This window comes from Pteronotus mesoamericanus, unplaced genomic scaffold (assembly GCF_021234165.1).
Source record: "Pteronotus mesoamericanus isolate MK-2021 breed Mesoamerican mustached bat unplaced genomic scaffold, CSHL_Meso_final contig_105, whole genome shotgun sequence".
Lineage (NCBI taxonomy): Eukaryota > Metazoa > Chordata > Mammalia > Chiroptera > Mormoopidae > Pteronotus > Pteronotus mesoamericanus.
The window spans coordinates 9440928-9467444 of record NW_026555006.1 but is presented as its reverse complement, the minus strand read 5'-3'; the positions used below and the strand labels follow the sequence as shown (position 1 = coordinate 9467444).

General features: G+C 42.2%; 1 protein-coding gene across 1 annotated transcript in view; it reads right to left on the bottom strand.

Moving 5' to 3' along the window:
• Positions 1-11306: 11306 nt before the first annotated feature.
• LOC129069377 (60S ribosomal protein L19-like) overlaps positions 11307-26517 on the bottom strand; it is a 29058-nt gene continuing 13847 nt past the window's right edge. Inside the window, exon 2 of the mRNA XM_054572101.1 lies at positions 11307-11572. Coding sequence (XP_054428076.1) covers positions 11307-11572 — 266 coding nt within the window. The remainder of the gene's footprint in view (positions 11573-26517) is intronic.

Sequence of the window (26517 nt, the reverse complement as noted above, 5' to 3'; positions counted from 1 at the left end):
GGAGACAGCCTTTTTTCTCAGCTGAGCCTTGCATATATGATGTTGTCAAAGGTTCCTTGTACAAGATTAGCAGAATTTCCTTGTTTTACCAATTTCCATATTTTACCCCCAGCCATCCAAAGAAGGACTTCAGGATTTTTGATTTTCCTTCTGACATGTTATACAATAAGAAAAGGCAACATGGCCCCTAGTCACCATGGCTCCTGTGTGCCTAGGAGAAAATGTTTACGGGTAAAATTTAGCCTGAAGCAAATCCACCATCAGAATTTTTATAAACCTCCAGAAAAGAAGAAGAAACAAAAGCTGTCGAAATGTGAAAATAATTAGAGAAGAGACTTTCCCAGGGAACAAACATGGCCAGCACTGTACGGAGGGAAGAACAAACAAACTTTGGGGAGGTTATGGAGCTGTAAAATCCTTGTTTACTTCTGAAGAAAGAAATAAAGTTGGAGGAAAGCCACTGGGTCTGCACAATAATAAATCAAGTTCCAGGGGGTGGGGAAGGAGGGTTGGACTATAAATTCAGAGCCCAAAACAAAGCAGCATTCCAGCAGTCCCTGGTGGCATGTGAACCTGTGCGGTTTGATTTCTGAAGAGACCTGGCTCCTGCCCAGTGTCACTGTATTCGCGAAGTCAAAATGCCCTGTGTGCCCCACAGAGTGGGTCACCCGTCAGAAAAGCATGTGGTTTGGGTTAAAATTTCTGAAATCAAGTCTAAGGATGTTTGATGTTCAAAAAGAAAGGGAAAAATAATCAAAACACCCCAGTTCCCTCTTCTTCTCAAGCTGAACTTTCCACAGCAGTTTCAGCGATGACAGAAACCACAGAGCTCAGTCAGGCGCGGCCAGGGCGGGCCCAGGAAGGCCAGGAGGAAATTCCCACAGCGCTGGGCTCCTAGGGAGGGGGGCTCCCAGGCCTCTTCCCACCCAGGTCTGGGGTAAATTTGCCTGTGAAAGGTTACGCCTAAACAGCCTCCTGGCGAAGGGATTTTTCTCTAGGCTAACACCTCAGGTTTCTGGGAGAGAGAAATCTAGGCCTTTTCAAGTAACTCAAATGCCAGGTGTTTGAAGCTGCAGTTCTCACATTCAGTTAATAGCCTGACAACATTCACTGCCTCAGACCCTCAGACTTTCTTTTTTCCTTTATTTTAAAATGGAAATTAAACCAAGGGGATTTAGTTCATTGAATATTAAGTGCTTACTATATGCCAGCTATGCTGAGTCCTTTAAATGCATTGTCCTGTATAACCCTCATAAGAATTCTATGAGAAAAACACCCCTATCGTTTCATACTATACAGGAGGAAAGGGAGGGTCAGCAAGTTTGCAACTGGCCCAATGTCACAGAGCCAGTGGTGAGAATAGGATGCAAACTTAGGTCCGTCTCTAACTTCATTTCTCTTCCCTACTAAGCTCTCCTCTTCTGATAACATAAGGTTCCTGCTTGTAGGAGATGTAGCTGGCTGGTTAAAGAATACAGGAGATTAAATTTTACTAAAGTTAATTAGCTTAATTAAGAGCTAGGGAACAATAATAACGAATAACAATACTGCTTAAGAAGAGGCCAGTTATTGAGCACTTACTATGCCCTGGTGAGGCACTTCACATATACTATTTCAGCCACTCTACAAACATGACCTTTCAGGAAGGTGTTATCCCTTCTTTACAGACAAAGTAACTGAGTCAGAGAGCAGGTGAAGAGCTCCCCTCAGGACCCTAGCAGCAGTGGAAGACTGATCTCAGGACATCAGCAAACTAGGTTGTAGCAGTGGTTCAAACACTGGCTCTGATGTAGGGTCTCAGGGTCTTGGTGGTCTCTGCAGACTATCAAGAATACCACCTAAAGGCATAATTTTCTTTTAAACTTAAAATGACTGAATATATAATTTGCACTGTCTGATGCCATCTTAACTGACTTCTGGTACGGGCGAGGATCAAAGGCCTAAATGCAAGTATGGGAACAAAATATAAAATTAATAGAAATATCCCTTTATTTCCCTGTAATATGAGTAAAGGGGGCTCCTAATCGACTTCATCAGTAGTTTGCATCAATCCAGCTCTCACGTCCCATGAAAGCATAGTTGAGACCTACCCTCACCACCTAACCATGGAATTTGTCATTCTTTAATATTAAGATAATAGCAGCTGCCCTTTATGAGCATCTGCATGTGACAGGTAGGTTATTATCCCATTTTCCAGACGAGGAAATCTGGCACAGAGAGGTTTAGTGATGTGCCCAAGCTGGAAGAGCCAGATGATGAAAATAACTGGACAAGCACTCAAGTCTTTTGACATTTTCTGAAGGGCTATTTCAAGCACTCCACATTTGTTCCACACCTCATCCTTTTTATTTTATTTCTGCTACTCCTTTCCCCAACTTACATGTTTCCTAATGTTGCTATAACAAATTACTACAAATTTGGTGGCTTAAAAAAAGCACGCATCAAGTCTCTAACAACCCTCCAGGCCATAAGTTAGAAATCAGTATCACTGGCTGAAATCAAGGTATTGGCAGCATCATGTTCCCTCCAGAGGCTCAAAGAGAGAATCCACTTTCTTGCCTTTTCCAGCATCTGCAGCTGCGCTCCTGTACTCTTTGGCTCACGCCTGCTTCCTAATCTTCAGAGCCAGCAGTGCAGCATCTTCTTTCTCTGATTCTGCTTCTCTCTTCTTCAACACATGGCCTCTTCTCTTCTGCCGTTGTCAGATCTCCTTCTCTGTTTCCACCCATGCATAGCCTTCTTTTTCTTCTTTTCTGCCTCTATCAAATCTCCTTCTGTCTCTCATAATGACACTTGTGACTCCGTTTAGTGCCCACCTGGATTATCCAAGATAATGTCTCCAACTCAAGATCCTTACCTTAATTACATCTTTCTCCATGTCAAGTGTAAGTCACGGTTTCTGGGGATTAGGACCTGATATCTTTGGGGGACATCTTTCAGCCCACCTTGCTTGCTTCTCCCCTGAAAATTTGCACTTTGCACTATTTTCCCAGGAGTGGAAGTGGCGTTGAGTTTGATCACCCAAACTCCCTTGTGTGGTCTCCTTGGTGACCATAAACACTATAGATTTACCTCTTTCTCTCCAGTTTTCCAACTTTGTGTGCCAGCTGCCCCACTAGAATATTCAGTCCATGGTGTTCTTGTCCTTATGCAGTTTTTATGAGAAAGCATGACACAGGCAGTGCCTAGTCAAAGGTAAAGTGCAAGGGATCAAGTTCATGAAAAAGAGAAAAGAAGTGGTTTGGGGCACTGATGACCAAATTGAAGCAAAGCATCATGTGCATATAAAAAGTTACCAGATAATGACAGAGTTCCTATAAGCAGAAAGAGGTCCTATAAACGGGAGAGGTCATAAAAGCCTTTCTGGAATAGCTATAGCCTGCAATGAGTTTTGAACATTAGTTAAGATTTGTAGGAGGAGAAAAGAGCTACTATACTGGATCATCTTCTACGGGCTATGCCTTTCATATTTGCCATCTCATTTACTCCTTACCACAACACGGGTGGGGTAGATATTAGACGTGTACAAATAAGGAAACTGAAGCTTGATAAGAAAGATCATGTCCCGTACTCATCTGGTAGATGGCAGAGCTGAGGTCCAACCTTAGGCCACCTGCCTGGAGACGGCACATTCCACACTCTGATACCCTTGGCCTGCAGCCTAGCCTCGGCGCAATGGCAACATGATTGAGGTGACCAGTTGAGTTAGAGAAGAAGATGCCCGTATTGCAATGAGCAGAAGAATGGAAACCACACAATGTTAACCTGAACCAGCAGAGATTGCACACCAGTGGCCTATGTCTTGTATCAGTCTCACAGATATATTTTTTGAAAGACTCAACCAAAGTTAAAAAATATCTGAAGCCCATCCTTAAAGCTAAATGTAAAAGAATAGCCAACAGCATGGTGAAGGGGATAAATTTTCATTCCTGCCTGGCAAAAATCGCTAGCATTAGAAAGGACAAGAGCCACCACCCACTTTAAGGCATTAATATCCAGGCTTCTAGGGACACATGAGTTTGAGAATCTTGGTAAAACAGTATCTCTCACCAACTCACCATTCACACCTTTTTTTATCCTCTACCCAAGTCCTTTTTTCTTTTTTTTTTAATTGCTTTTAGAGAGAGAGAAACATTGATGTGAGAAACAAGCATCAGTTTGTTGCCTCCTGTACATGTGTTCTTGGGATTGAACCCACCCAGACCGGGAATCATAGGCACCAGAACCAGGGATCGAACCTGCAATCTTTGGGTTATGGGACGATGCTCCAGCCAACTGAGCCACACCAGCCAGGGCTCACAAACACTTTTGAGAAACAAAATCAGATACTATCTACCTTCAGATGATAATTACAATTTCTAAGTAATGCCAATATGCTAACTGAAAAAAAATCAAAGCTCAATTGTGTTTTCAAGGAAGAGCTCCCCAGAGGCCCCATCCCACACTGAAGGCAGCATCTTGGAATGACTTTATCTGACTAATGATAACTCTCCTCAAATGCATGCGGCTTTGGTGTACAAACATCCTCATATTCCTTGATTATTATTATCCTCAGAAAAATGCTGTGAGTTAACAGTTACTGTTCCTGTGTGCAGATGAGAGAATTCTTTAAAGAGGCAGTAGAACCTATTGGGAAGAGCACTAATGTGTGGGCTCAAGCCCCTGTTAGTGCTCCAGAACTTCCCAGGACTTGCCTTCCCTAAATCTGAATCTATGTACCAGGAGGGGCTTATCAGATAAGACGGCTGGTATGGACCCATCTACTCTGAAATTCTGTGAAAGAAGAGTAGAATTTTACAACTCTAAATATATGCGCTATTCTTTGTAAGGGCTTAAAACTGCCCAAATTTAAAATAAACTGAATTTTTAACATCCAACGTATTCTTCAGCACTAGTTCCATCTTGTGTTTCTGTAGGCCCAGAACACTGGGCTGGGTCTCCTCACAGTCAGTCAGATTTTCTGAAGGAATCAACTTCTGACTATGAAAAACAAAATCAGTCTCCTGAGGAAAGTAAGACTCAGAGACATTCAGTAACTTGCCTGAGGGCACACGGAGTGAGTGAGAGTAAATCAAGAGTGCAAGGTGCCAAGTACACAGGACAGCAAGAGTCTGTGGAGGGGTGTTCTAGGCAAGAGCTTTTTCTCTGGCTCTGATTCCTCTTGGGGTTGAATGTGAGTAAATTCAGATCTGCCTTAGAACCTGGACTATTTTATGTCAGATTCGAGTACCATCACCCCTCGGCTTTTGAGGGTGGAGGGAGGTCTCAGGCCTCTGCTTTAAAACTATGCATAAGAACTGATGGTATCATAAAGCCAGGCTGTGGATATATCTGAGCATATGTAGGAGCTTGTTTGGGTCTGAAATATGTTTTGTGATTGGCTGATGTGGCCCTGAAGGTGGTGGTCTGTGCACCTGACCAGCTGGCACCAGCCATGAACCACTGCCATGTGCCTGTGGATGAAGCACATACTCGATGTGCTTCATCAGGATGCCTGGGAGGCATCCTGAGTTCCGCCTTCAATCCAAGTTCATCCCCAAATTACCCAGTGATCTGGAGCATATTGATCTACTTTGGCTTTCTCTTTGGAAAATAGGAAGACAATGCTAATTTCCAGAACTCTTCTAAAGCGCAAGACCACGAGCTGTGCAATGAGCCTGCGCTTAAACCTCAGCATGGTTCCTTTTGGCCATGTGATTTGGGGCATGATCTTTAACCTCCTGGGCTTCAGTTTCCTCATTTGTCAGATGAGGATAATGAGATAAGGAACTAGGCACTTAGCATAAAGGCAGCCATTTTTGTTAAAATATGAGTTTTTGTGAAACAGAGAGAGCTACTGAAATTTAAGGTGGAAGCATCACCACCGCTGTGTTACTATCACCGTCCTTTGCAGATGGGCCTGGACAAAGGACAGTGGGGATAGAGAAGGCATGAGTCAAGAGAGGGCAGCTCCAGGAACCCTTGGTTCGAGGGGTACTGCATTTTGGGGCAGTTGTAGAATCCACCTCACTGCCTTCTTCAGCCCCAGAGACACCAGCAAGGGAAAGGAAAAAAAAAAAAAAAAAATCAACCACAGCATTTTAAAACGTCCCTTTGGTTTCGCCTTTCCTTCCCCCACATATTGTTTTTGGGAAGGGCTGTTTCAGCCACAGCCCTGCCAAGAAAACAGGGTGGTTTCCCTTGACCACTGGCCACGAGTATGTGCCTTTTCCTACGTTTTGGTGCAGAAGCCCACAAGTGATTTTAAAAAATAATAAAATCCTTCTCTATAAATAAACCCTTATGCCATGGATCTTAGAGGGATGAGTTTTGTCTACTGAACCCATCACAGGCCAAGTCTCCCCCTGCAGAGTAAGTGCACATAGTAAAGCGAGAGAGGTTCTTGGTAAGTCTTTCTTCACTGAGTTTCCCATCAACACAGGAACAGTTACATTCTGGAACTTTCACGTAAAGATCCACCACTTCTCAATAGACACATCTCCCTCCACGGAATACCCCTTCCTCACTTCCCCTGGAGATTTTATCGTCACAGCCCTTTCTGATTTTCCAGTCTGCCCTATTAAGTATCTATAAAGATTTATTCAGTGACATGGAACAGTAAAATGAGAAGACCTGGGATTGAGTTTTGACTTTGTGCCTGACCAGGGGACACATGGACAAGAGGCTTATGTGGTCTTGGGCAAGGTACTTAACATCTCTCTGCCTGCCTCAGTTTCCTCATCTAGAAAATGGATATAAATGATGCATAACTCATGAGCTCTGTAAAAATTAAATTAAAAAACGCATTCAGATCTTAAGCACACAGTAAGTATTCCATAAATTATCACTGTTATCAAGTTCTCAGCATGATTCATTATCGGCAAGAAAAAGAAGACCTTCTCTGCTAGGATTCCAGAGAGGATTTAATGAAGAAATAATTTATTGGGAGGAGGGAGGCTAAGGGAACCGATAAGGAACACCGAGAGACCCAGAGACCTGCAGCAGTGGGGAGCCATGCCCACCCCGACCTGAGAGGGCGAGGGGAAGGCCAGGTGTTGCTGGAGCCCAGTCAGAAGTGGGGTCTATAAGTGGCAGGAGCTATAGTTTTAGAGGAACATGGCCACTGACAGACCTGGGCCCAGAAGCAGGGAGGGAGCTGGGGGAACTATCCCAACCTCTCTTCCTCACACACTCTGGTTCCTTGCTGATGCCTATTACTGGCCAAGCCCAGATGGAAGACAAGGGGCAAGGGAGCCCCCAGATGCAAGCATAGGAGCTGACTTCTCAGGGCCCAGTGCAGACCAAAAAATAAATCTCAATGGGAAGAGGGTGTAAAAGGTGAATCACCAGGCTGGTCAGAGAGGAATTCCTTGTCATTTACTTACTGGTTAGTATTAGTCAACCCAAGGCATAAACAAAACTACTGCAAAAATCCTCAAGAGGTAATTGTAATCATATCACTTCAGGCCTAAAAGCCCTATAGTGGTTCCCCGGTGTCTAAAGAAAGGAGCCTCCTACCCCCTTTCCCTGGAATCCTGTCCTCCCGCTCATCACCTGCCTCTCCCCTCTTGGCACTTTCTGGAATGCCTAAGTCTGGACATGCTTCTCTGCTTTGCACTTACTGTTCCATTTGAAAATTCTGATGGGTGAAAATCTTTACCCACTCTGTGTCCCTATCTTCTCTGCTTGGCCAAGTTCTTGTCACTCTCTAACACTCAGTCACGTACTGCTTCCTCTAGGCAATGTACCCATCCTCCTCTAAGTTCTCATCGAGAGGCCGCAGAGTGTCATGAGGGGGACTCTAAGCCAGACTGCCCAGCTTGCTATTCCTGGTGGCAACATTTTCTAGCTGCATTGTGCCCTTGCCATTCAACCCCTCCATGCCTCAGCATCAACATCTATAAAATAGGTTATGACTATACCCATTTCATAGGGTTTTCCTAAGGATTAAATGAGCCAATAAATGCAAAACACTTAGAAAAGTGCCTAGCCTATAGTAAGCACTTAATAAATATTAGCCAATTTATTTTTAATTACTGGCATATCATAATACTTAATATACACAGTGTAATTCAAAATGTACTTGTCTGATTCCTACATTGATTCTTTGTGCAACTCAGTGATAGGATCTTTGTATCCCGATACCTAGAATAGTGTTTAGCACATAGGAGGTACTTGATAAAAGATCAATGAGTGAATAAATGAAGGAGTGAATACATGGGTAATGAGGATTCATAAGTTTTTGGAATCTGGTTTGGGCTTTCATGTGAAGCACACTATAGGTCTTTTCTCAAGCATATGAATAGCTAAAGAAGTCAGATTCAGAAAATTCAAACCCCTTCAGAGCAAAACTGGGCCACCCAGTGCGGCAACTTTCCTGTAGGCCTAGTTTGGGTAGGTCCCTCCCCCAAGCAACCAGCCACTTCCTAATCTAATTGTGCGATAAAAGAAATAGCTTCTCCACCCTTCACACTTCCTCCTCCCTGTTAGAAGCCCAGGGCACTGATCTGCATGCATTTGTGTCAGAGCCCCAGTAGTCTATGGGAAACAGACACTTCCTCCTGCCCAGGCAAAAGCACCATCGGACCATCCAGGTGGAGGGTCTGGTTAGGGAATGCCCCGAGTTCCCAGAATGCCTGCACGCTCCCTGGGTCACTCAGGCATGGGGGCAGGTGTGTGCTTGTGGAGGCAGAAGCTCTGCTACAGGCCCCCAGCAGCCCCGACCCTCTTCTAGGCTTCCAGGGCTCCCTCCCTTCTTCCATTTCCTCGTTTATGTTCCCTCCATGGCTTCCCACCAATTCAGTGAAAATAAAGAGCAAGGTCCTACAGAGCCCACATGATCTGCTTCCTGGCTGCCCACCCATCCCTCTATTCTCCCTTCACTTACCCCACTGCAGGCAGGCTGGCCGGCTGGCCGGCTGGTCGGCAGGCCTCTTAGCTGTTGCTCCACAGTGAACACATTCACTGGTTCCTTGCTTGAAAGGCTCTTGCTTCAGGCATCCTTGTGGCTCTATCCTCCTTAGTCATTTATTAGTTCCTTCATTTGACAGACAATTTTTAAACTGTAAAATTTTTATTTTTAATTACGGTTCAAAAACATGCAAAATTTAGCATCTTAACCATTTTATGTGTACAATTCAGTGGCATCAAGCACATTTATTTACATTGTTGTACAACCATTATCACTAACCAGCTACATAAACTCTTTTTTGTCTTGTAAAACTGAAACTCTATACCCATTAAACAGGAACTCCCCATCCCCGCTCCCCCCAACCCCAGCCTGGGATAACCACCATTCTACTCTCTGTCTCTATAAATTTGACTACTCTGGGAGCCTCATGTAAGTGGATTCTGTAATAGTCGTCCTTTTGTGACTAGCTTATTTTGCTTAGCATAATGTCCTCAAGATTCATCCATGTTGTAGCCTGTGTCATAATTTCCTTTCTTTTTAAGGCTGAATAATATTTCATGCCTATATATACACCATATTTTGTTTATCCATTCATCTTTTGATGGACACGGGTTATTTCCACCTTTTAACTACGGCAAATAATGCTGCTACAAACATGGGTGTACAAACATCTGTTCAAGTCCTTGCTTTTATTTTTGGGGGGGTCATATACCCAAAGGTGGAATTGCTGGATCACATGGTAATTTTATATTTAATTTCTTGATATATTCCACAGTGTCTAGATTGCTTAGCAATGCAAAAAGATTCCAAATTCCCCACATCCTCACCAACACTTATTTTCTATTTTGGACTTTAAAAAAAAAATAACTATCAAATATAAGGTGGTATCTCATTGTGATTTTTAACAGACAGTTTTTGGGCATCTTCTATGAGCCAGGTCTAAGCTGCATGATTCTCAGAACATACAAATAAAGTCCAATGGCTGCTCCCAGGAAGGAAAAGGGCAGGAAACTAAATTTGAAATGACCTACACCTAGAACTAAACCCTTACAGATATTAGCTCATTTAATCCTCACAGTCTCCTTAGAATGAATATAAGTATCTCATTTTAGTGAGAAACCAAGATTCACTCAAGTTCAGTGACCGGCCTCCTGGTTCCAGACTGAAAACACAAGTCTTTGAGACTCAAAAGCTCGTGCTCTTTTTTCTCTGTGGCAGTTTTTCTCAGAAGTTTTTTTTATTTTGATTTGACTGAGCAGAAAGACATAAAAATAACTTTGAGGCACTGGCAGAGTGTTGCCAACATTTATTTGGCAAAAAAAAAAAACAAACAAAAAAACCAAAAAACATTGCAAAGCAATTAATTTACCATCTAATGTCACTTTTCTTGTACAGAAAAATATTTTAACCACATACCCTTTGGAAAAAAAAAAACACGATAAAGTTTTTTCAACTGAATAAACTTGGCTTTATGAAAACTTCACTCTACTGTCCAGACTTTTCTCATTTCCCTACCCCAGTAGTGAAGATCATGGCTCAAACTGGCACCAGTCCTCAGCTTGCAGACGTCGAGCGCTCCAGCCCAGCAGACCCTCAGCTAGGTGCTCTGCGGGATGCCAGGCCAAGGGCGAGCTGGCCTTGGGGGGCATTTAGAAATGCACAGAACAGAGACAATTAGGTGCCCCCCCGCGCCCCCCCCACCCCCGCGAATTTGGCCAGCCTGCTCTGCAAGCGATGAGGAGTTAGGAAGCTTTGCTAAATTCTGCCATTTCTGCTGCCTTAAGCACCTCTCAAACTTTTCTTCTCCTCACTCTCAGCACTAATCCAGGTTCCATTTTCCAGAGGAAATTAAAAACTTTCACACAAGAGCCACCATAAATAAAGGGAAGAAATGAACCATGAATGGGGAAAGCAGTTGCTAACTATAAAAAATAAAAGTTTGTATTAAGGATATATAAAAATTCAGTAAGAAACAAGAAAAAGGCTTAGATGATAATAACCCACTATCTCCCTTTCCCCAGCCTCCCCTAAGCCTGAGTCTCCACATACAAGCAGAGAAATTAAAGTAGAGATTGGCTCAATTCACCACCCTGCTTAATAGTGCAGTAGGTGGTTCTCAGGGCAACCAGCTCAGGATTTGGGGCCAGACTGCCTGCTTCCATTCCCAGCTTCCCATTTACTAGCTTTCTGATTTAGAGAAAGTATTATTACATTATTTAACCTCTCTGGCTTCAGTTTCTTCTGTAAATGAGGATAGCTCTGTGTACCTCCTGAAGATGTTGTGTGAAATAAGTTACTACTTCTAGAAGTTACCACTTTTTCTTTTTTTTTTTTTTAGATAAATGATGCTACTTTATTCAATGACTGGTCCATGTAATTGCCAAGGCCACTACGTACAGGTAAGAGAGGTGGAGCTTTATTTCTTGGTCTCTTCCTCCTTGGACGGAGTTTTGCTGATTTCCTCCTTCTTGGCCTGAAGCCCCTCTTCACGGCGCTTGCGAGCTCCCTTGGTCTTAGACCTGCGGGCCTCGGCCTGGTCAGCCAGAAGCTTCTTGCGAGCCTTGTCCGCCTTCAGCTTATGGATGTGTTCCATGAGAATCCACTTGTTTTTGAACATGTTGCCCTTCACTTTTAGGTACAGGTTGCGGTACATGTGGCAGTCAATCTTCTTACTTACTACTTCTAGAAGTTACTACTTTAGAACATTGCCTGGCACGTGGTGAGTGTTCAAGAATTATCAACATCATCTGCAGGAGCCCTCCAAGACCCAACCTGCTTCCTTCCCTTCTTCCCAAGGCTTTTCTACTTTCATAAGATCCTGAAGGCCTTTTATAGCAAGATTTTACTGCACTTTTAAAAAATTGTATGATCTTCACCACACAGAAAAGTATAGAGGATAATATAAATAATAGTTGTGTTTCTTCCAGTCTGCTCTTCAAATCTTACCATTTTACCATGTTTGATTCAGATTTTTTTAATTACAGTAAATTTTAAAAATTACAGTAAGCATTACAGTAAAACAAGGTTCCTCGTGAGCCAATCGTTAACCCTATCCCCTTTTCTCACTCCCCAGATGTGGCCTGTGTTCTTATTTTTAATGTTTTCTTGCAAGCACTTATACTTTATAAGCAATACATAATAGTTTTTCATGGAACAAGATTTTATATCAAATGGTATCATACTATCAATACCCCCTACAATTTTCTTTCCCACTCTACATCTTGAGATTTATTCATGTAGAAATATATAACTCCAGATTTTTGTAGATGTTCTTAACCAAATTAAGGAAGTTCCCTTCTATTCCTAGTTTGTTGAGAGTACCTCTGGATTAGATATTGCATTTTTTGTGTCTGTTTTCTTATATTTTTTCTGCTATTATTTTTATCTCATATTTATTTAGTCTATTAATATGGTGGATTACATTCTTTGAATTTTTAAAGATGAACCACTCTTGCCCAGGCTGGTGTGGCTCAGTTGAGTGAAGCACTGTCCTGTTAACCAAAAGTTCGCAGGTTTGATTCCCAGTCAGGGCATATGCCTAAATTGTGGGTTTGGTTCCTGGTTGGTGTGTGTACAAGAGGGAGCTGATCAATATTTCTCTCCCACATCGACGTTTCTTTCTCTCTCTCTCCCCTCCTCCCCTCCCCTCTCTCTCTAAAATCAATAAGCATGTCCTTGGGTGAGGATTTAAAAAAAAAGATGAACCACTCTTCATTCCTTGAATTAATCTCACTTAATTGTAAACTATTATTCTTTTTATGTCAGAGAATATCATATCATATCATATATAAACAAATTTGATTTGCTAATATTTTGTCTAACTTTTTTTTTTTTCCTCTTACTGTGTTTGTCTGATTTTAGTATCAGGATAATACTGGTCACTTAAGACAAGTGGGAATTTCTCTGCTTTCTAAAGGGAATTTCTCTCCTTTCTAAAAAAGATTATGTATAATTAATATTATTTCTTCCTTTAATGTTTGGTATATTTCACCAGCAAAATCACCAGGGCCCAAACTTTTCTTTGTTTGAAGGTTTTAAACTATAAACTCATTTATTTAATAGATATGGGACTATGTAGATCATGTTTTTTTTCATCAGTGAGTTTTGACAGTTTGTGTTTTTCAAGGAATTGGGCTATTTTCATCTAAGTTATTAAAATTATGGGCATAGAATTGTTCATAGTATTTCCTACTATCCTTTTAATATTTCTGGGTTCTGTAGTGATAGTCATCTTTTTTTCCTGATGTTGGTAATTTGTGTCTTTTCTTTTTTTAATCTTCTGTCTTCATTCATGAATTGCCAAGTTTCTCTTTGTTATCATTTTCTTTCTACCCAAAGAACTTACTTACTGACTGTTTTAGAGAGGTCTATTAATAACAAATTTTGTTATTTTTCCTTTATCTGATAATACCTTAATTTCACCTTTGTTCCTTAAGGATATTTTCACTGGCTATAGAATGTGAAATTCGACAGTTCTTTTCTCATAGCCCTTTAAAAACGTCCCGTTATCGTTCAGTCTCCATGGTTTCTGATTAGAAATATGCAGATATAGTTGTCCAGCTTACCCTGGTTATTTTCAAGATGTTTTTCATTATCTTTGGTTTGATTATAAAGTATGTGGGTATGCTTTACCTTGAGGTTTGCTTGTATGGAATTCATTGAGCTTTTTGAATCTATAAATTCATAAACAAATTCCATAAATAAATAATTGAAAACAATTATATCTTCAATTATTTTCTTGCTACTAATCTCTTTTTGTTTTTTCTGGAACTTCAGTGACATAAATGTAAAATCTTTTAAAATTGTTCCACTGGTCTCTGAGACTGTTCTTTTCTTAAATCACTTTCTCTGTGTTTTTCAAATTAGAAAACTTATATTGATCTAGCTCAGTAGTCAGAAAACTGTCATCCACCAGACAAATCTAGCTGACTGATTTGGTAAATAAAAATTATTGGAACATAGCCATGCTAAATCATTTACATATTGTCTGTGGTTATTTTCATGCTACAACCGCAGAGCTGAGGCGGTACAACAGAAACTGTACGACCAGCAAAGTCTAAAATATTTACTATCTTTCCCTTTGCAGAAAAAGAAGTAGCCAATCCAATCCTTGCTCTAGCTTCAAGTTCACTGAGTCTATCTCTATTATGTTACTAATCCTCTCCAGTAAGTTTTAAAATTTCAATCATTGTATTTTTCAGCTATAAAATTTCTATTTTTTAATAGCTTCTGTTTTCTTTACTGAAAACTCCTATATTTCCATGTGTTTCAATAATTTTGCTCTTACTTCATAAAGCATGGTATAATAACTACTTTTAAGGCTTTGCCTGAGTAGTTAAACATCTCGGTCAGCTTGGTATTGGTGGCTATTGATTGCCTTTTATTTTTAGAGTTATTAAGTTTCCTCATTCTTTGTTCTCTATTGAAGTTGATTAATTTTGAATTGCATCTTGGACACTTTGAATATTATGTAATGAGACTCTGGATCCTGTTAAGAGTCTCTAAAGAATTTTCTTTTTTTTTTTTAAAGCAAGCGATCAACATAGCTGGGTTTAGACCACAAGTCCCAACATAGCTTCTATGGGCTATGGTTCCAATGCCAGCTTAGTTTTCATAGCCTTTGCTGCGCTATGAAAATCTGCCTCAAATACGCACCACCCAGGGGTCAGCCTGGCACCTGAAAAGTGATCTACACTGTAGTTTAGACACGAAGATCTGTTGTGCAGCTTTGGGATAGTTCCTCACATGTGCAGCCCGGAAGTGAACTCAGAATATCATACACAAATTTAAGGAACACCTTTCTTGAGCTCCTCTATTCCTCCCTGTATAGTCCTGTATATCCATACAGGATATTCCAGTATGCTGGATAAAAAGCCATGGTTTTAGTTTCATCATGTCGTCACACATTTTTCACAACTGGGTCCATCTTGAGAATGAATCAGTGAGAAAAACAAATAACAGAAATACCCACCCTAGACCACGAGGAGCCCTTTACCCAGTTCTTCTAATCAGACAGGGGGATTTTTTTTCTGAGAGTTTTTCGTGCCTGTGAAGCTGCCACTGCAGGAGTATGATTCATGACAAGGCTTTGTCTTGGGGCCAGCCTAAACAAGTAAATAGAGTAAAATCAAATGAGATACGTCTATGCCCTCCCCGCAACACATACTTTTTGTCCCGCAGGGCCCGTTCTTTTTAATCCTGCAACCAGAAAGAGAGTTTGTTTTGGCTTTTTTATTGTCCATGCTTACTGCACAGTTTCATGTTCAGGCTGCCTTACGAGATACAGAATGGAAAAAAATACACAGGAAACTTAACTATCTGTCATGGTTAATTTTATGTGTCAACTTAATTGGGCCAGAGGGTACCCAGACATTTAGTCAAACATTATTCTGTGTGTGTGTCTGTGATGGTGTTTCTAGATGAGATTAGCATTTTAATCTATAGACTGAGTAAAGCAGATTGCTCTTTCTAATGTGGGTGGGCCATAACCAATCAGTTGAAGGTATGGATAGAACAAAAGGCTGATCCTCCTGTGAGTAAAAAGAAATTCCTCCTGACTGACTGCCTTTGAGCTAGAACAAAAGTTTTCTCTGTCTTTGAATTCAACATGAGGCATTGGCTCTTCCTAAGACTTGAGCCTGCCAATTTTTGACTGAAACTATGCCATCAGTTCAGCTCTTCTGGTGCTCTAGTTGCTGACTGTAAGTCTTAGGACTCATCAGCCTCCTTAATTGCATGAGCCAATTCCTTATAATAAATCTCTTTATTTATTTAGACACATCCTATTGGTTCTGTTTCTCTGGAGACTTCTAATATACCCCATCTCAGCTGTTCTTTGAGTTTTTATAACTCACCCCAACCCAATTTGTGATTGTTTGCTTTTCAGAATTCTTGAACAGTTGCTTTATGTATACTCTCCAGGGTTGTTAGTTGTAATTAGTGAGAGAGACAGGTTACAGTGTGGTCATTCCATCTTAGCTGAAACCAGAAATGTCTAGCTTTTTTATTTATAATTGTTGTAAAGTATTGCATTGGGTGAATATATTACAATTTCTTTATTCTTTCTCTGTTGATAAATGTTAGGGCTCTTCCCTCATAACCTGTGTAAATATGTGCAGAACTTTTCCAGAATATATACTTACTTACATGTAAATTGCTAAGGTATAAGGTATACTTATCAAATTTACTAGATAGTGCCAAAATAAATGCTGAGTGGTGCTAACAATTTAAATTTATACTAGCAATATATAAGTTTTCTCATTGTTTCATATACTCCTGAACTTTTGGTATTGCTAGATTTTTAAGTTTTTGCCAATCCAATATGTATGGAATGGTACCTCTGTGTTTTAATTTATTCCTGGTTACTAGTGAAACTGAGCTACTTTTCAAAAGTTTATTGCCTATTCATATTTCCTCTCCTGTGATTTCTTTGTTTATATTGGTTCTCTGTTTTTCTTTTGGATTTTTAAAAATCTTTTTCTTGTTGATATGCTTATTTAATTCTTATATACAGTTGACTGCCTTTCTCACTTGATTGTAGTGACTTTTGGTGGGTAGAAGTTTTCATGTTTTGATGCCAGAATTATTGTAGGTGCCCCCTTCTCCCTTACTCTCCACATTAAATTAGTTTCTGGGCCCCGTTGACTTTTCTCTCCTATCTCTGCCGTCTATCCATGTTAGCAGGTCCCGGGGCAGACACTCCTCTATGCCCTTCTTTGGGACAATTGCATTCATTTCTTAATGGATCCCCCACTTCCACTCTCACCTCGATGCAATGTCCCTGTAGGAGATTTTAAAGAACATAAGTTAGACCATGCTATTCTCCTGGGTTAAAAACTTTTAGTGGTTTCCCTTCACCTATAAGATTATGTGTAAACTACTCTGCGTGACAGACAAACAGACAAGAATGACTCCCATCCCTGGCCATTGCTGGCTCTTCTAACTTCATCTATTATTCTGCTCACATCTGTGCTCCAGACACCGTTCCTCTAGCCTCATGTATTATTCTGCTCACATCTGCGCTCCTCTCCCCAACACTCCACACCCCCCACCCCATGCATACCAGGCATCTTCACACACTGACTTTCCGACACCTTTATATTTAACATAATCATGACAACCCCCTCTCTCCCCTGCCTCAACATAATATCACCAAGGCTTTGAGGTAGGATGGAGGAGGCTCTGGCCTGGAAATTAGCTACAATGTACCAGACACTTCCACCTATATTAGAGTCTCATTTAATTCTTAGAACACTCTGAAGATAGACCAGTGACCTCCTTTATAGACAAGGAGATCGATGTTCACAGATACTAAGTGACTTGCTAAAGATACACAGCTAGAAAGCAGAAGAATCAGAGGCTGAACCCAGATGTCTGATGCTCTAATTTTTGACCCTCAGTTCTTCCTGGTTCACAAGGACTAGGTCTGAATCCCGGCTCTGCTGTTCACTGGCTTTATGACCTTGGGCAAGTTACCTCTCTCTTTAAGCCTCAGTTTCCTCACTTGTAAAAGAAGGAGAGTATATTCGATGGTCAGTAAGCTCTCTCCCTCCTAGAGGCATGTTATTCTACGCACTGCTCACTTAGTCCCACACATTCCCTCAGGCCAGGGCCGCTCACTGAGAAGAGCCAAAGCTCTAATGACGATCCCAAGTCAGCAGAGACCTGATGATCCTCTCCCACACTCTTTAAAGTTTTTACACCAGTCTCTGTAGGAGCGCAGCAACCCCTGCCACAAGTCTGCATGTCTAGGCTTATGCCTGGCTTACTGCATCTCTTCCTGAAGCCAAAAATCTGTTAAAAAAACAGAGATGGTGAATCCAAACACAACATTCTCATGAAACTGCACTAATTTCTGCTCACTCCCCAAGTGCCCATGTGTAAGCCACTGCCCCACTCTGAGCCTCCACAACTTCCCTTGTAAAACAATGGGGGTTAGTTTCTAGTAGACTAAGGACTAGATCTAACCTTGTACAATGCTGGGATATTACACACCACCTGTGGCAAGACCTTAGTCATAGAAGAAAGAACCTTCAAACAAAGGCCCATTCTCCTAAGGAGAACCCGACCTCAGCAAATTCACATGTCTCTTTTAAAATAATTGGCTACTACCTCAACTTCAAGGTTGGACTAGAGGGAAAGTTGCCAAAAGAGCAGAGATATAAAGCTGAGGAGAGGAAGAAAGGCAGAGAGTAAAACAAAGTTCTCTCCAACCAAGTCAAGACATTTAGGATGGCAGCAGACATCACATAGACGTCAGAATAAGGCAGTCTTAGATTCAACTTCTCATTCTGTCACTCACCAGCTGTGTGACCGTAGGCCTGCCACTTCACCTCTTGGGGTCTGTTTCTTCAGCTGTTAAAAAAAAATAGGCTAATCATTTTTATTCGCAATTACTTGTGAAGCTTAAAGGGGATGGCATGTGAAAAGAGCTGTAGGTGTTCCAATTTGCTCATTTTTATTCTTGTGTGTTTTCTATTTAAAGAGAATCAGGGACTGCCAAGGAAACACAAAGAAACGTAAGGCCAGATGTTTTCAGGCAAACACATCTATGTAAAACATGCTCCGTGAGCAGCCTGAATCACAGTTACTTCAAAACTGGAAGTGGCTCTAGCAATTACCAATTACAGGATAATTACACCAGATTTAATACTGTATGTCCCCCACCGCCCATCACTGCTTGAGTGTTGGCACTGTGTGGGAGTTCACTGTTTTGCAGAATGACTTCTTCATAGAGAGAGGTGGCCTGAGTCGAATCACTGAAACTTCAAATGTCAGACCCAATGGCCCTTCCAGTAGCGAGCCCTCTCTGTCTCTTCCTTTACAATCCATCACCAAACAATTTGCTGTTTTTGACCCATTCAAAGTTATAATACTATTCTACTGAACCTTTCTTGCTGTTCCCTTTATTTTGGATCCCCCCTCTTCTTTGTTCTCCTCTCCCCCTGGGGAGTCTCATTTTCATCCTTCGAACATCACCACCTCTGAGAAGTCTTCAGTAAGTGCCCAGCCCAAGCCAGGTTAGGGGTTCCTCTGTACCCCAACTCCTTTCTCTGAGCACCTTACTAAAGTACTGAAAAAATCTACTTATGTTTTTGTCTCCCCACCAGACCATGGTTCTCCAAGGGCCTTCACAACTTTAACCTTATATACCTCTTGATCTCAGTTCCTCCCACAGGGCCTGACTCAATATAAAGAGGAGCTGTCTGAAGAGCTGAGCCCCGCAAAGTGGCCAAGAGGGCTGTGCAGAGCAGGCAGTGGCTGTGTTACACAGGGAGAAGCTGCCCAGAGAGTGTGTGTGTATGTGTGAGTATGTGTGGCACGATGATTAGATTCAGGTCTGATTTTCTGAATAAGAGGAAATGGAGAAAAACGGTTTTCATTTCAAAAAATGCTCTGGGTTTGTTTTTGTTTTTTGGTTTTGGGGTTTTGTTGGTTTTTTTTGTTTGTTTTTTGTGTTTTTTTTTTATTTTTTGGTTTTATGTCTGTTTTTCACCAGCTTATTTCACAGAGAAGTCTGTTGAAAGAGTCATGACAGACATTACTTTTCTTCTCCCATAAACTGCATTTAACAAATTGGTAGAATTCTGGACATGTGTCTCAACCAAGCTATGCTCTAAGGGCAAGATGGAACTCTTCCTTGTTGTTGTTGTCATTGTTTTTGCTTTTTAACAAGATAATGAGCTGTAATGCCATTAAGTTGCAATCAGTTTATTCAATCACTTGGGAGAAGGAAGGATGGATGTCTTGCCAATACATGGGCTTAACATGCTAGGTGCTTTCCATGGGCTAGTTTGGAATAAATCTGTGAGGTTAGGGATTGTTGTCTATTTTACATACTGAGAAACTAAAGGTGTAGAAGCTAAATAACTTTCAATTGGTCCTACGTCTAGGAAGGAATTGGTCCAGGTACTTCCCAAATGTATGCTTTTTTACAATCCCATAGCCAACGAGATAAAGATTGTAAGTTACCTGCCAAATATCCCTGTTCCCCTTTGTGCTCAGGTATCAAATCGCTAATTTCTGCTGGATAAGTGGCCATCGGCTGGATGAGTGGTAAGGTGCTGGGAAATGTCATAAGGGACATTTCCCAGCCTCCCTTACACTGGGAGAAGTCATGGGACCAAGTTCCATCCAACGGTTTACAGTCAGAAGGGCAAGTGGGACTTCAGAGAAGGCTCCTGAAGAGCGATAGTGCCCTTTTGTTTTCCCCGATTTCTCCTGCTGCTAAACTAGAATCAGGTATGATAACATGGAATTCCAGAAGCCATACTGGTGACTTTGAGGACAGAAGCCATGTGTTAGAACGGGATTCCCTGATAACTATGGGGCCCGAGCCATCTCTGGACCTGCAGACTTCTTTGATACGATAGAAGAAATTCTTGTGTGTTTAAGCCTCTGTTTCTGAAACTAAAATGATACGTGTGATATCTTGGCTCAGTCGCAAGTTCACTATGGGACTTTAAGCAAGTTGGTTCAACATTTTGAGCCTTAGTTTTCTCATCTGGAAAATAAATAGATTGAATTAGAAGGGCATTCTCAAAGATTCTTTCTAACAAAGGTATTAAATACACAGCATAATATCAGGCAATCAGGAGTGCTGGGGCTGGAAAGACCACAGACTTCAAGAGTTTTTTTTTCCCCCCCAAGGATTTTTAAGGTAGTTTGAAAGGAAAGCAGAACATTCATTCATTCATGCATTCGTTCATTCATTCGTTCAGTGTGGTGGATGCTGTGGTGAGTTGCCCAAATGCCCCCTGAAGAGCAGTTTCCCAACTGCCAGGAGTATTGGCCGCTGACAGTTCACAGCTGACTTCCTCTCCCGGAGTTACCATTGTTTGAAAGGTCCTGCTTCAAGCAAAGCTATGCCTGCTTTCTAGGGACAGCCTATATCCATCAACGGATTGACGGGGAAGGCACAAGAGCTTGGCTCTTTGGCCTCAGTTTGTGACAGTTTAAGAGAGAAACCCACCTGCAGAGTACCCTGGCAACTGCATCCCAGCTCAGCATCTCCCTCCATTCAGTCCTGCTCTGCTTCCTCCTTCATGGGTGATGTTTACAAAAGCACTCACTGATGCTCTTTCTGTATGCAGATATCTGTTCCAGAGTCTGTCTCCCAGGGTATCCCACCTAAAGCGGTTGGTAGCAGGAGTGGCTTTATATTGGGATTTTGGCCCTGGGACACCTGCCAAGCCAGCTGGTAGTGAAGGTCCCATCACTGGGGCAGAAAGAGTCCCGACAACACCTGGCTCACTGAGGCCCTGAAATTGGGAAGATTTTTCCTTTTGGCAAGTTGGGGTGGAATTATAGTATAAGGAATAGCACTGGCAGGTGCAATACATCAAACATTTGAGAGATTTGGGGGAAAGCAGTAATTACTAAGGCTATGAAATGAGATGACTCTACTGAGTGCTATCAATGTACTGAAGAAAGTCAATGAAAGGCTGGAAGTGATTAATCACTAATTTAAGACAAAGTGTGAAAGTCAGCGGGCCTCCCTGGCAACGTATCAAGTGATTCTCATCTCCTGCAGCTGGAGCGCAGAAGCTGCAGCCTGAGCCCAGGACTTAATTAGAAGGGTAGCAGAGTGTCAGTGAAAGTCTTATTTTCCACCCTGGTGTGACTAAGGTCAGGGCTCTGCTTGAGAGGAGTGGGACTCTCAAATGCGGGGTGAGGACATCTGGGTGGATGCGCTTGAGAACCTTGGCACTCCAGCTGTGTCTGGGCCTTCTGGGCTGTAGAACTGGCCTGATCTTCCCAGTTAGGGACTCAGTCTTCCCCGCTTGAGGATGACTCAAAAGACTTTGCCTGGCAAGCTAGCATGTGTCTGCCTCAGAACTTCCTCTCCAGACCACCAGACCAAAAACTAGGATCAAATCACACCAGGGATGTGCTGGGCCTCAGGAGAGGGGCTGAACCCTGAAGGAGCTGCTAGGTCCAGCCAACCCACATGGGCAGGTGCCAGGAACACGGGTACGGGACTGGATCCAAGAGCAATAGACAGTGGGGTAACAGAGAGTTCATTGATATGGGAGCGCTCGCCTCTGACACGGGATTGAGCACATGGCAAGGATAGTGTTATCTGAGGAAACACTAAAAAGACTGCCCTCCCATGACCCTCATGAAAGTCTGCCCTGAGAGACAGCCCCAACAGGCTGCAAGGTTGGCTGTGGGGATCTTACAGAAGGTCACATGAAGTGCCCACATGAGGTGAAGTAGCAACATCAGGACAAAGAAGAGAGGAAGAGATCAAAAGGCTCAGAGGAGTGGGCCTGCTGGGGTGACTGGCCACAGCAAGCCAGGTAGCTAATCTAAGACATTCAGTAACTTACTGAGTAAGCCCTATGGGACAGGCATTGTGGTGATTTCTTGGGATATTATGACAAATAATACATGGCCTTCTCCTGAGGGTGTCAATAATCCGAGGTTATGAAGTAAAGAGACTGATTTTTAAAAACAAAATCACTCATGTGCTGGATGTCTGCATAATTTTGTTCAGATAAAAAAATAATTAATTAATTAATTGATTGGATTAATTAAATTAAAACAAAATCGCTCAGCATAGAAGCGTTCAAGTGGGTGTGACCCTTGTAAAAAGCCCAGTTGGGAGACTCTCTACTTCCCACTGGTGTGTGGGAAATTCAGGGCAAGTGGAGTCATATTGACCTGGGTTTAAGTCTAGTCTTGATATAAATTTCAAGTTTAAACCTGTGCGACTTTGGAGAAATGTTTTGACTTCTCTGGGACCAATCTTTCCCATCCGTAAAACTCAGATGATAATATCTGCTGGATGGGGTGTTGTGCCATGCAAATTAAAGTGAGATTGCATAAACAAGATGCCTAGTTCTTAAGTGCAACATAAACACTCAACAAAAGCTGGTTCCTCTTCTTTTATGATTCTGCCTATTCTGCCAACTCCCTTTTGTAAAGTACTGTTTAAATTTAGTTTAAAAGCCAATAAGAAACTTAGTCTTGTTTTTTTTCCTATCTTTTCTTCCATTTTTTTTCTTTCACTTATTTCTTTAGCAAGCACGGACTAAAGCCTATGTTTCGGGTACCTGTGGCCACATGGTAGAGGGGCAAGAACAGAGTTCTGGAGTATTGGATTCAAGCTTCAGCATGAGTACCTGCTCCCCACATGAGCTTGGGCAAGCCACTCAACCCTTCCAAGCCTCTGTTTTTTCTTTTCAATTGATCAGCCAGCACTATTGAGTGCCTTCTCTGTTCCAAGCCCCTGAGCTATAAGGGTACACGGTGCTAGCCTTAGGAGCCTATAGTACAGGGAGGGACAGGCCCTTACTGAGCACCCTGTGCACATGAAAAGGCTCTCAGTGCAGTGTTCCAAGTGGTCTGGTAATATACAGGTTAACACATTGCCCAGCACACTTCCCAGGGATGTGGAGGGAGTCTGGAGAAATAACAGAAAAGTAAATGCTTGTAAGCTGTTACTGTAATGGAGTGGCAGCCGTGTCTGCTGACACGTTACTTAAGGGTTCTCAGGTGTTCTCATGGTACTCCATGATTATTTCACCCTTTGTACCTTGGCTCACACCAAGCCCGCCCCATGCATCTCTGATTATTTAAATCCAACCCACCCTTCAAGGTCAAGGTTCAGGTCCACTTTCTCCAGGAATCCTGCCCAGAACACCACAAGCCACATGTGAATTTGGGGGTTCATGATTCAGTCCATAACAGGTGCTGAAGTCTCCTCTGTTGGAGTCTATGCATGCTGGTCCTTAACCCTGCCCACATCTCTCCAATAGTATCTTCAAAAACACATTTTAATGTGAACCCCATATAAGTGTGCTGCCTGTTTTCTGGCAGGCCTCTCACAGATACAGATATCGATGACCACGGGGACAATCTACAACCACTATAAAGTTCCTAGAGAAGGACAAAGTTTAGTACTAAACTCTGTGAGGAATTCAAAGCCGAATAATGGGCCCTTCCCAACTTATGCCTCATTCTCCACATCTACCAAATCGGGATATAAAAACAGCTGCCTCCCACGATCCTTACAATAGCCCACTGTGATAAAGGGAACCGGGCGGAGCAGGGAGTGGGGAGATGTCTGGAGTCCACAGGGTGGATCCCCTTTTCCAGGAGAAGGGAACAGCTCTATGACTTTGGATTCCCAGGTCAGAAGCCTGAAGATCAAAACTATAAAATGGAGAGGGACATATAAAAGGACCCCACCCGGCTCCTAGCAACAGAGAAAAGGTAGGGCATTTTTAGTGGTCCCCAGTCAAGTGGGCATCTTGTCAGGATAAGTTCTAGACATGGGGGAGGGGGGCTGCTTTTTCTCTCCTTGGTAATAATGACCCATCTCATGGGCTTGCTGTGTATCTATGGAAAATAGTCCAGGCGGAGATCCTGGATACATCTATTTATGATGATGTTGACATAGAGAAGACCAGTACACTCATACAAAGGCCATGTTTCCTGTTTCTATAAACATCTTCAATGTGAGAAAAGGCTTCAGTGGGTCCGTGGGCACAATTTATGGCTTGCTCTGCCAACATAAATCAAGCACGCATACCATCCCAGTGAAATAATCCAAATCGTTGATTTAGGGTGATGATGACCTACAAACGGCATGGATTCCAGGGCAACTCATTCTTGTACCCTTGAGATTAGATTAGTTTTCATCTCTGGGAGGGTCCGTCTGGCCATACGGTGTAGTGGAGAGAGCACAGACTTTGGCACTAGACAATCTGGGTTCATAGCCAGTGTGGGACCATGTCATTTCATGCTTTAAAGCTTTACTTTCCTCCTCTGTAAAAGTAGGCTAACAGAGCTGTCTTGATGAAATGAGAACAGAATCTTAGTAGGTGCTACTTTGGTGATAAAGCCAACTCTTTTTCTCTAAACTCCTGTGGTTTTTGTTGCTCTTACTGTTTTGTTTCTAACATCTTATAGTTTTAAATTGGTCTCCAAATTGGCAGGAGTTCAGCCAGTCATGAGGCATTGACCTAGAAAGGCAATTTGAAGCACTTACTATGTGCTTGGGGACAATGAACACGGCCCCAAGACCCAATCAGGAGTCCCATCCAACCAAGCCTTGAAGACGACAGAACACTTTCATTTACACTATCTCCTTTGGATGCTAGTTCACATAACCATCTTCACATGAGGAAAGGTGGTTTTTACCCATGTCTTTAATAATAATTTTAGAATAATGAAAAAGGAAGAGTAACTTAGCATCAAGACAAGCCAAGCTGCAGCCCACCCCACTGTGCCTTTTGGGGATTAAATTGGTTCATGGGCCATTGGGGACTGGGGATTCTTGGCAGAGTCTAAGAAAGTGTTGTCTCGCTCACCCTGAGGCAATCTGTTAAGGTTCATAAGGATGTGCATCCTCCATGGACCAATTTTTTTTCTTTCTTTCTTTTCTTTTTTCTTTCTTTCTTTCTTTTTTTTTTTTTTTTTTTTTTTTTTTGCCAGCCTGTTCAGTGTCTAAGCAATGTTAGAAGCAGCAGAAAATATATGCTTTGGGAGTGCTCTGGTTAGTGAATTCAGAAGATCTGACTTTGGCCTCTAACTCTGTTACCTGCTCACCATGAGACCTGGTACAATCATTTCCCCACTCTTGACTTCAGTTTCTTCATTAAAAATATTATCCCAACCCTAACTAACTCATAGGCATACAAAGAAAGACCAAATGAAAAGATGAATGTATTGTAGTTTATAAACTGTGACTATCAGGCATCTCAATTTAACAGGGACAAAAAAAAAATGCTGATTTTCGTTCCCGAAACCTCAACCTCACCCACCGCAGTCAAAGGCACCAGCATCTACCTACCCTCCGATTCCTCACCCACCACATCATTCACCAGCAAGCCTTATTGACTACTTCCTTACCTGTAGAGAAATCATTTTTATTTTTAATATATTTATTTTAACATATTTCCAACCTTTTATTTTAAAAATTAAAAAACATTACTATATCCTTCACCCAGATTCCCCCAATGTTAGCATATTACTGGGTTCTCTTTCTCTCTCAGACTCAGCTGAAATCCCACCTCTGAAAGGTCATGTTCCCTGACCCTTCATCCCTTAAGCCCAAGGTCCCACCCTATCATATCATTCTAATTGCAGTTCTGAAAGCACTGAGCTTCAGCTGATGTTTTTCTTGATCATTATTTACTGGTCACCTCCCAGCGTCCCCAATTAGGATGTGAGTTTTATGAGAGAAGCCACCCGTGTGCCTTGCCTTGTTCACTGTTGAACCCTCAGAACCCAGAACAGGGCCTGGGCTATGCCTGTGTTCAAGGTGCTGGTGCGCTCTAGCGCCTGCACTGGCTGCGACGTTCACTGCTCACTCACGTCATGGACAGATCTGCTGCATCTTGTCCTAGGAGGGGGATTAGTTGAAATGTGGCTCACATTTTGGCATAAATCTTCTGAGGAGGAGAGAGAAAACTATACAAATGCTCGCATGTGCATACATACACACGGAGAGAGCGCGCCATCTTTGTAGTTTACATATGGGCTCCAGAGTCAGACGGCCTTACTCGTATTCAGGTTCTGCCACTCACTACACTGTGGCCTTGGACAAAGTACTTCAGTGCTCTGTGTCTCAGCCTCCTTTTGTGTAAAATGGAGATTTAAAAAAATCTTCAAAAGCT